The following is a 10,000-nucleotide window of genomic DNA, read 5'->3' on the forward strand; positions in this document are numbered from 1 at the left end:
CGTAGTCTCACCACAAATGTAAACAGCAGCAGTAACACTGAAGTATTTTGTAGTAAAGGCAGCAAAGAGTTTGTGAAAGTTTGGGCGGCCGGAGAACTGTGAATGGTCAGGGAGTGTTGTGTAAAAGTACAACAATGTGTTATCGGAGACTAAAACACTGCCTCTATCGAGTACGCCTGTTATGTTCCCGAAAGAACAAAGCAAGGGGAGACGATGGCCTGACCACCCAGACCGGGTGGTCCAACAAGGGGGGTCCTTACCACGGACGTCTTCTGGGGGCTCAGCTCGTCCTGAAGTTTGTTCAGGTAGTTTCTACAAGAGGGGTCCAACAGCTCCAGCACGGGGGGTGGAACCTAGCTCAGTGTCTGACACTGATTGGTCACGGTGGCCAGAGGTGGGACACCCTTCGTCCAATGGCAGAGAGGGCTAGGCGATACGATGACGCACACACACACACACACACACACACACACACACACACACACACACACACACACACACACACACACACACAGGAGCCATGAAAACTTTAAAAAATAAACAAGCAAATTAAATTTCATGCGTGCTTGCGTGCGTGCGTGCGTCTACCTGTGGAGGGTTGATCTCGGAAGTCACTGCGATCACTGTCTTCCTGGTCGTCCTCTCCCAGGTAATCCTTCACCACCTTCCTCAGGATGCTGTACGCCTCTTCCTGGTCATCTACACACGCGCACGCAAGCACGCACGCACACAAAAAGTCTACAGTAAACCCAGTGGCTCGTGAAAGTAGTCAATAAGTCTCTGTCTCATTTTAATGAAAGTAAGTTATGGGGATGACAGCCCGTGTGCGCTAGTGCTAGTGCTAGTGCTAGTGCTAGTGCTAGTGCTAGTGCTAGCGCTGCGCACACTAAGGAAGAGAAGCTAACTGAGGTCTGGCGCGCTCCCCGTACAATCCATTCCATCGAGCCAACAGCTAGCATGTCTGTGGTGCGCGGCTTTCAGAAAAGCAATGATAAACACTCAGCCGCTCGCTAGGCTAATGTCGGCTAATACACGCGATAATTAGGCCGGGGGTGGAGAAGTTGTATTGATGTGGGTGGAAGAGAGCAGTGAATTTAACTAAAGTGGCTAACTTGAAGGAGCTAGGCAGTGTGCTCTTGGCCCCCCCGGGGGTTTGGAAGCAGAACCGTATTGACGTAGCGTGACATTCAAATCACTAACTTTTTCCCCCTGTTTGTCTTGGGAGATGTATTACACTGAATGGCTACGCATTAAGTAACCGACAAAACCAATTACAGAGGCGCGCTGCTGTACGCGCAGTGCTGTGTGAGCCAAAGTGTTTACACATTCACAGTAAAGTAATGAAGATTTGACAACACACACACACACACACACACACACACACACACACATGGCGGTCGAATGGAATTGAATTAGCAACGATAGCGAGCACTTAAACGCTGACTGGCGCTGAGCAATTTGCACAATAAAAACCAGCTAGCTCCCATCCATAACAAGAGAGGGGTTTATCCAGTAGCAGCGGGCGGAGGTGGTGGCTGTGGGTGGAGGTGTTGGGTGTGGGTCGTACCACAGGGGATGACGTTGTCGAAGAAGCCGGGGCGGTCCCTGTTGGTGGCGCCGTAGAGCTGGATGCGGGCGGCGGCCGCCTGGATCTGGGCGTGGCTGTAGAGGCCCCGCCCCTTCAGGCTCTGGCTGTAGCGCTCCGCGTGCGTCGGGATCAGAAGCACGTAGCGCGGCTCGAAGCTGCTCTTCTTCAGGCTCAGCACGCCCTGGGGGGGGGGGGGGGGGGGGGGGGACAAGGTCAGGGGGGAGGAGCCAGGGTCAGGGGGGAGGAGCCGGGGTCAGGGGGGAGGAGCCGGGGTCAGGGGGGAGGAGCCAGGGTCAGGGGGGGGTTAAGAGGGAGGAGCCAGGGGGCTTAGAGCTGCTGTGTGGGAGGTTTAAGGTTACTGTTGTTGTTGTTTGAGCCATATTTGTTGGAAGTGCCACAGCCCTCCATCAGCTGTGAGATATTGAAATGCTCTGTGGCCAATCAGGGCCTCTTTTCCCTGATTGGTAGGAGATCCATCTTGCCAACAGGCTCTGCGCCACTGGGTGCAGAGCCTGTTGGCTGTGAAAGTCTGCAGTTTTTAATCATGTCAATCACAGATGCGTGAGGTGAAACACTTCTCAGACCGATGCCGGGAGGAAACAGACGTTTGTTTTGGTGGTTTAGGTTCAACATCGTGCTCTCTTCAGCTCAGTCTCATTAAAACCCTTGAATCTTACTGACAGCAGCTTTAAGACTCAATACCAAACATTCACCTTGTGTATACACTACATTTCCTCTGCGTCTAGTAAACATTTCAACCGCTAATAACATCAACAGCAGCCTGTGGGCAAACACTACCTGCTAATGACCAAAATAAAAGAACAGTGCGATATCACTCAAGCAAGAATAGCGCCTTTAAAGGTCTCCTCCAACCATTACGCTGTTCTCTTCCTCCCTGCTTTTGCTTTCTTCCAGTAAAATGTATTTGCATGTAAATGGAGGCTGGAAACCGAGCTCCACACGACTCAGCGATCACGACAATGAGGGATAGACGGGAGACAGCACCCGGCCGTCTGATAACAGAGGATACCGTGAAGGATTGGATTCTATTCTGCCTGGAGAGGAGTCTGTTCTGGAGGAGGAGGCAGGTACCTCATGTGAACCGTCTGCGTAAGCAGTGATGAAGAGGCGTGAGATCCTGGACGACCATATGCTCCTTCTCGCTGCCGAGTGCCAAGAGCTGGACGTGTTGTGTGCGCATGGTGCAAAATAAAAAGTGTGGTGGTTATTACGCAATCATTGCAGTAAAGGGGGCGGGCCCGGGTCAACAATTAACTGTTAGAGAACTCTGGAAAGTATGTTTAGTATATATGGGGGCGAGCGCAGAGCAGACGCAGGAAGCTCGCAGCTGCTTCCTGTGCTGAATAAGGCTCAGAGATAATACTTATTTCTGTCTTTGTTCTTTTGGCTGGTCTGAGCCTTAGTTTTTTTGGTGTTTGCTACAATGCCTTAGAAACCATAAAAAACACTCTCCTGGAGCTTTCCTCCTTCAACCAGGACAGTGATTTAGTGGTTAGTGAGTATGTGTGTGTGTGTGTGTGTGTGTGTGTGTGTGTGTGTGTGTGTGTGTGTGTGTGTGTGTGTGTGTGTGTGTGTGCGCGCGTACCTCCAGCTCCATGTGCACGCAGCAGGCCAGCCCTTCCCTTGCCACCTCCTCGATGGCGCCGCGGCTCAGGCCGTAGCGATGGCCTCCGTACTGCATGGTCTGCACAAACTCACCCTGGGGGCCGGGCAGGCCCGGGGGGACAGAGAGAACAACAGGCCGGGGGGGACAGGGAGAACAACAGGCCGGGGGGGACAGAGAGAACAACAGCGCTGAGCGTCAGTCAGGCAGCGAGGGCGCCGCCCGCTGGTCCCACTGCCTTTACGCTCAGCGCATTAAGCCAAACACACGCTTTGGGAATGTCGTAAGAGAAAAACAGGAGACGCCTTGTTTGACGTGCGACCGCTGCTTGTTCGGTCAGGGAACCCACCTCTTAACGCCACCTGGGGGCACACCTTTTGACCTCCCCACTTTGCTGACACTTGACCTTTGACCTGAGGTTTAGGGTCTCCTCAGGCAGCTTGGGCGTTACATGGATGTAAATGTTCGCTGTCCATAACTCTGAGTGACTCTGGGCGTTTACCCAAACGAAAGCATCGGCCTCTTTGGAAACTAGCAACACTGAGCGATTTGGGAGACTCTTTGGAAAGGTTTAACTTTTCGTCCACTAACCAGTTTGCTCTGAGCCAATCACAGACAGACGTCTGTCTCCTACCCGGTCATCAACACGTCCTGCTTGGCAGCCTGCCGGTACATCGTGGGGACACACAGAGAGTACAGACTCTGTGTGTCCCCACGATCTCAGCGCAGCAAGTGTTGACACCGTTGCGTGTCGGGGGACGCACACGCAACAACTAGCGTTTGTGTGTGACCGTGAACACACGGTGCAGTCTCTGCGTTGGGGTGATCCCATACTCACATCGATTTATCTATTCACAGTTTGAACGACAAAACCTTTGTCCTTGTCACGAGTCATTAAGCAATGAGAAACAGTCTGACTCCCATCATTTCGATTTGAGCCTTGATTTTTATCGTATCGCCGTCCCCGTGGCGACGACGCGTTCCCCGGCAACCACTCAACCCTGTAATCCCAGGGCCACACCCCCTCCTCAGTGTTGAGTGTTTTCTTTATGGCCCAATGAAACACTGGAATACGCAGGGAGCCGAGGCTGATTGCGGTTAATGTGGGACAGCAACAGCAGCCACAGCAAGAGGCGCTGGGATGGGGGGGGATTACGCCGCCACACGACCGCACGTGTCAGGGGCCACGCTCCGGGAGCCACGCTCCGGGAGCCACGCTCCGGGAGCCACGCTCCGGGAGCGGGTTGTCAAACTATGCGGAAGAGGAGGTGGGAGATGGGAACAATATGTGGGAAAGAGGTGGGAGGGGGGGGGGTGATAAAAGGAGATTAAAGAGGGATGAGCTTAAGGAGAAGGAGCAAAACGAAGAAAGAGAAAGTTGGGAGTATCCTCTTCCCTTACAGCAGCACCTGTTGGCAGTAAAGCGGGGCGGACGGCGGGAGGGGGGACGGGGAAGGGCTACGGGGCTAGGGGAGGGGGGTCCGGGCAGGGCGGCGCTCTCGGGGAAATCAAACGACCTCACGTCGATAAATCACAGCCCTTACCCATCCATCACCTGTCATCACCAGCGCACCTATCACAGCGGCTCCACAGACAGGGCGGGGGGGAACAAAGGCACCCCACACCCCCCCGCCTTCAAAGCCCTTCAGGGACCCCAGCACCCACATATCTCACGGAGGGGTTTGATTCATGTCACTGTTCTCCGGATGGTTCATCCGTTTCCATCAGAGGACTTTGAAGTGGGCTGGGTTAGTGCTGCTTATTGATCTGTCAGACGCTGCATCCTGAGCCTCCTACTCTCAATGTTTCTGTGCGTGCCGTTCGGAGGCTGAGGGGAGGCATCGTGCTCACGGAGGCCCACAGCACATTGGGGTTCGAACCCGGAACCTTTTGTTAAGGAGTTGAACTACCCGGACTAGCCGGCCACATGACATACAGAGGCACTGATGACCACCCCACCACGGCCTACCATGTGAATCATGTGGAGAAATTCTTCCTCGCTGACAAAATGGTAGTCGCTGCCGTCCTCTTCTCCATAGTAGGGCCCTCTAGTTGTGTGGCAGGTGCTGTCAGGGTTCACACAAACACACAAAAACACACTGAATACTGATCCAAAAAAACACACACACACACACATCTACAACCACAAAATCATACACACGCCAACAAACACACATCCACACTAACAAACACACACAAACACACATATACACTAACAAACACACTAACACACACACATCTACACCAACAAACACACACACATCTACAACTACAAACACACACACATCTGGAAATTGTGTGCAAGGCAACCAGTCATATAATTTATGAGGGAAAACTATTTCAAATATTTACAGGGCCTGCAAGAAATGAAGGGCTGAGGGTTTGTAGGGGTGAGGGGGGGGGACATGGAGACGATGAAGGACCCCCCCCCCCCAACAGATGTAGGTTTGCTTCAAATGTTCTTGTTGTACATCCATGCCTTTGGATCTCTCCTTCAACCAGGAAACTGATTTAGTGGTTCAGATTGTGTGTATGTGTGTGTGTGTGTGTCTTCTTTGTGTAAAACGTTGTCTAGACGACCTCACCGATCGTTTTGTGAGTCCCATATGTATGTATAAATATAACAGTAATGTTCATCAGAACATTACCATAAACACTGTCTTCCTAACAAAATGAAATGGATTTGTCCCCCACAAATAGTTGAAAACAAAGGATGAACCAGTGCAGCCAAACAGTCTCCCAGTGCAGCCATACAGTCTCCCAGTGCAGCCATACAGTCTCCCAGTGCAGCCATACAGTCTCCCAGTACAGCCATACAGTCTCCCAGTGCAGCCATACAGTCTCCCAGTGCAGCCATACAGTCTCCCAGTGCAGCCATACAGTCTCCCAGTGCAGCCATACAGTCTCCCAGTGCAGCCATACAGTCTCCCAGTGCAGCCATACAGTCTCCCAGTGCAGCCAAACAGTCTCCCAGTGCAGCCAAACAGTCTCCCAGTGCAGCCAAACAGTCTCCCAGTGCAGCCATACAGTGTACCAGTGCAGCCATACAGTCTCCCAGTGCAGCCATACAGTCTCCCAGTGCAGCCATACAGTCTCCCAGTGCAGCCATACAGTCTCCCAGTGCAGCCATACAGTCTCCCAGTGCAGCCATACAGTGTACCAGTGCAGCCATACAGTCTCCCAGTGCAGCCATACAGTCTCCCAGTGCAGCCATACAGTCTCCCAGTGCAGCCATACAGTCTCCCAGTGCAGCCATACAGTCTCCCAGTGCAGCCATACAGTCTCCCAGTGCAGCCATACAGTCTCCCAGTGCAGCCATACAGTCTCCCAGTGCAGCCATACAGTCTCCCAGTGCAGCCATACAGTCTCCCAGTGCAGCCATACAGTCTCCCAGTGCAGCCATACAGTGTACCAGTGCAGCCATACAGTCTCCCAGTGCAGCCATACAGTCTCCCAGTGCAGCCATACAGTCTCCCAGTGCAGCCATACAGTCTCCCAGTGCAGCCATACAGTCTCCCAGTGCAGCCATACAGTCTCCCAGTGCAGCCATACAGTCTCCCAGTGCAGCCATACAGTCTCCCAGTGCAGCCATACAGTCTCCCAGTGCAGCCATACAGTCTCCCAGTGCAGCCATACAGTCTCCCAGTGCAGCCATACAGTCTCCCAGTGCAGCCATACAGTCTCCCAGTGCAGCCATACAGTCTCCCAGTGTAGCCAAACAGTCTCCCAGTGCAGCCATACAGTCTCCCAGTGCAGCCATACAGTGTACCAGTGCAGCCATACAGTCTCCCAGTGCAGCCATACAGTGTACCAGTGGTACCCATAAGCAAAGTAGTCGCTGAAGTCCTGGCAGAGTCTGTGGGCGAGCTCTCTCTTCCCACAGGCCTGGGGTCCCGTCAGCACCAGCATGGGGTAAGGGGAGTCCACGCTGGGCAGCGTACTGTTGGACACACACACACACACACACACACACACACACACACACACACACACACACACACACACACAAAATGCTTAGATGAGTGCACGCATAACTCGGTAATGTTGCGTAGCAAATGCTTCATGGGCATAAGGTAGGATAACCGTCAAACAATGGAAATGTTATTTTGTGATGGTTCTATTATGCTAATAACGTAGTGAGTATGGGACCAGAGCGGAACGATCCACAGGCTGCTGCTGTCGTCTCTTACCCGCTCTGACTCATAGTCTATAAAAGCACCAGGAGCAGTAGAGAATGATGCCCCCATTATCCTGGCAGCGGGGTCTGGGTCATGATGAATGTCGTTACGTTGCCTAATTACCGATGCATACGTTTCATTATTCTTTCACTAGGGGGACACATTGCAGCACAACAGACACAGTTCTGGGAAAATGCAGATTCATCTGCATGACAAATGAGTTGCATTAGGCTTTGTAAAAGGGGCCCATATGGACGATTTCTCTGAGAAACACCTGCAGAATCAATCTATTATCTTTATATGGAAAGGAGAATAATTTACAAGGAGGTCTTGAGTGCGATGAAAAAGAACATAAAATAAATCTCAAGATGGCTGACAATGGAGGCCATTAACTCAAAGCCAATCAAAAGTGAGGATGTGAGGAACTTTACATTATTCCGTAACCAACCTATCGTAAAGGACCTGAGGCTGCATCAGCTGGTACACCAGGTGGGTCATGTGATCTCTGGCCGCCACTACCTCCGGAGGGGGGTCGTACTTATTCACCGAGGACACCTGGGAGGTCACAGACACAGTGTTACGGCACGCACTGCTGAGAAACACAAGACCAACGATGCCAGCGTCTTGATGGAGCACGGTGTTCAATCAAGAGATAATCTCCATGGGTTTGTGATCATATAGATAGACTCAGTATAACTGAACACAACGGGAATGATATGTTAAACCTGCACTATGGACGCCTTTCCAGTAACAACCTCTGCTGGCGGATGGAGGAGTTTCAGCGAGCTATAGCTATATCATTTTCTGAATTTGGACCAGCATAAAATGGTTCACAGAATAAATCCCTGGAATGATTGACTGATTAGACGGGGCACATTTTATTATTGAGAAACTTTCTAGTACAGAGATTTCTTTATGGAGTACATAGCTCCAGGAGAAAAGTTACATAGTGAGAACAACAAACCGCCGCTGTGGCCATTACTAACTCTACCCTGAACCTGAGGACCTGCTCTCGCTGCAGGTAGTCTCCCATCCTGATGCAGGCTGTCGTGGGGAACCTCAGTGCAGGACTTCCTTTTGGTCTGCAGCCCTACCTTCTCCTCGGCCGTGACCTTCTGCAGGTCTAGCCTGGTCAGACGCTGGAGGAGGAAGATGACGGACAGCCGGTAGTCTTCCTGCTCCTGCCAATCACAATCATCACACCGCTTAAACTTCACTTCAGCAAGGCTGCCATTACTGACCATTACCGAGAAAAAACAAAAAAACATGCAATGGTCAATTGGTCACTCTGGCCGGTTGCCAGGGCGACCCTTTCAGAGGGGCTTTGAGGAGCGATTACAGGAAGGTGCGTCGCTGTGCATCATTCAAGGTGGTGGATACAGAGTGGGGGGGAGGAGTGCGAACACAGCGGTGTCATCATGAAGGGGTTCACCTGTACCGGGTTCTTCTGGATGTTGAGGGTGCTCAGCAGGGACAGGTCGTGGATGTGGGTGGCCTCCTTAATTTCACTGATCTTTAAAAAAACAATTAAACACACACACATATTATTTATATAATATGTCATTTGGTAATTTAAACAGGGTGAAGTAGGATAAAATCTTACTTTATTAAATCCAGACAAGTTTGATGTCACACCATGAAGTATTTAAAAAAGTTAAAGAGTAAAAAATACAAAGAATGTATGAAATATATCTAAAAACACATTCTCTATTCCATTAAGCGTCATAACTCTTAATGATCATTTAGTATCATATCAGTATTGGGAAAGTGCTCAAAAGGGACTCCCACCAGCTATATGCATGTCATATATTTAAAGTGAGATACATTACTCTGATTGGGGGCAGAAAGCGAGTAAATAATAAAAGACAATTACAATTCTACAGCGGTTGATCAAGCCCGATCTTCTGCTCAGAACACCTGTGTTCTTCTACCCTTTCCTCTAATATTCCTCTCTGTTCCGGGACTACTTCCTGCGGGGCTTTACGGTACCAGGTTAGACTCCAGGTTGACTGAGCAGAGGAGGTGCAGGTGCTTCAGTCCAGACAGACTGCTGATCCCGTTCTGGGACAGGTCCAGGACCTCCAGGCACCTCAAGCCCTCCAGGCCTTCGACCGCCTCCAGCTGGTTACCCCTCTGGCGCGTGACAGCACACGTGACATGTTACTGAAGACATGTTATACAGTACATGTTGTGTTTTGAAACTAGACCACATGTTTGTGGTCTGTGTTTGCCATGTTGGTTTTTATTGTATTATTATTATTTTTATTATTGAGTCTGATCCGGGCTGAACACAGGTTTCTGTACACGTGCATATGGACAATAAAGTTATATTACAGGACATAGCTACAATGGCTACTGATGCAATATGAATACACTGGTATGGAAACACACACACACACACACACATCCCACATCCACCCTAATTGGATGCAACTAATCAAAGTGAACTGAAGGTCCCCATGGTCCCCCCTCAGCTCGCGCTGAGCAGCGTGCTGACAGGTGATGACATCACGGGCCAGCAGCTGCCACGGGCGCCGCGCCGCACGCCGGATCCACACCTCCGCACATCCTCCTCCCCCTTCCCTCCCTTACTCCCCCCTCCTCTCCCCC

The 10,000-nt window shown here is 51.2% G+C and overlaps 1 protein-coding gene across 1 annotated transcript in view; it reads right to left on the reverse strand.

The window, feature by feature from the left end:
* lrguk (leucine-rich repeats and guanylate kinase domain containing) overlaps positions 1-10,000 on the reverse strand; it is a gene marked incomplete at both ends in the record, with an annotated part of 22,835 nt that overhangs the window by 4,715 nt on the left and 8,120 nt on the right. Inside the window, 10 exons of the mRNA XM_079755974.1 lie at positions 261-353; positions 662-699; positions 1,568-1,769; positions 3,195-3,308; positions 5,182-5,278; positions 7,033-7,152; positions 7,839-7,945; positions 8,485-8,571; positions 8,823-8,898; positions 9,375-9,523. Of these exons, the coding sequence (XP_079612100.1) occupies positions 261-353; positions 662-699; positions 1,568-1,769; positions 3,195-3,308; positions 5,182-5,278; positions 7,033-7,152; positions 7,839-7,945; positions 8,485-8,571; positions 8,823-8,898; positions 9,375-9,523 (1,083 nt within the window). The remainder of the gene's footprint in view (positions 1-260; positions 354-661; positions 700-1,567; positions 1,770-3,194; positions 3,309-5,181; positions 5,279-7,032; positions 7,153-7,838; positions 7,946-8,484; positions 8,572-8,822; positions 8,899-9,374; positions 9,524-10,000) is intronic.

Source organism: Pollachius pollachius (genome assembly GCF_949987615.1).
Source record: "Pollachius pollachius genome assembly, chromosome: 18".
NCBI lineage: Eukaryota > Metazoa > Chordata > Actinopteri > Gadiformes > Gadidae > Pollachius > Pollachius pollachius.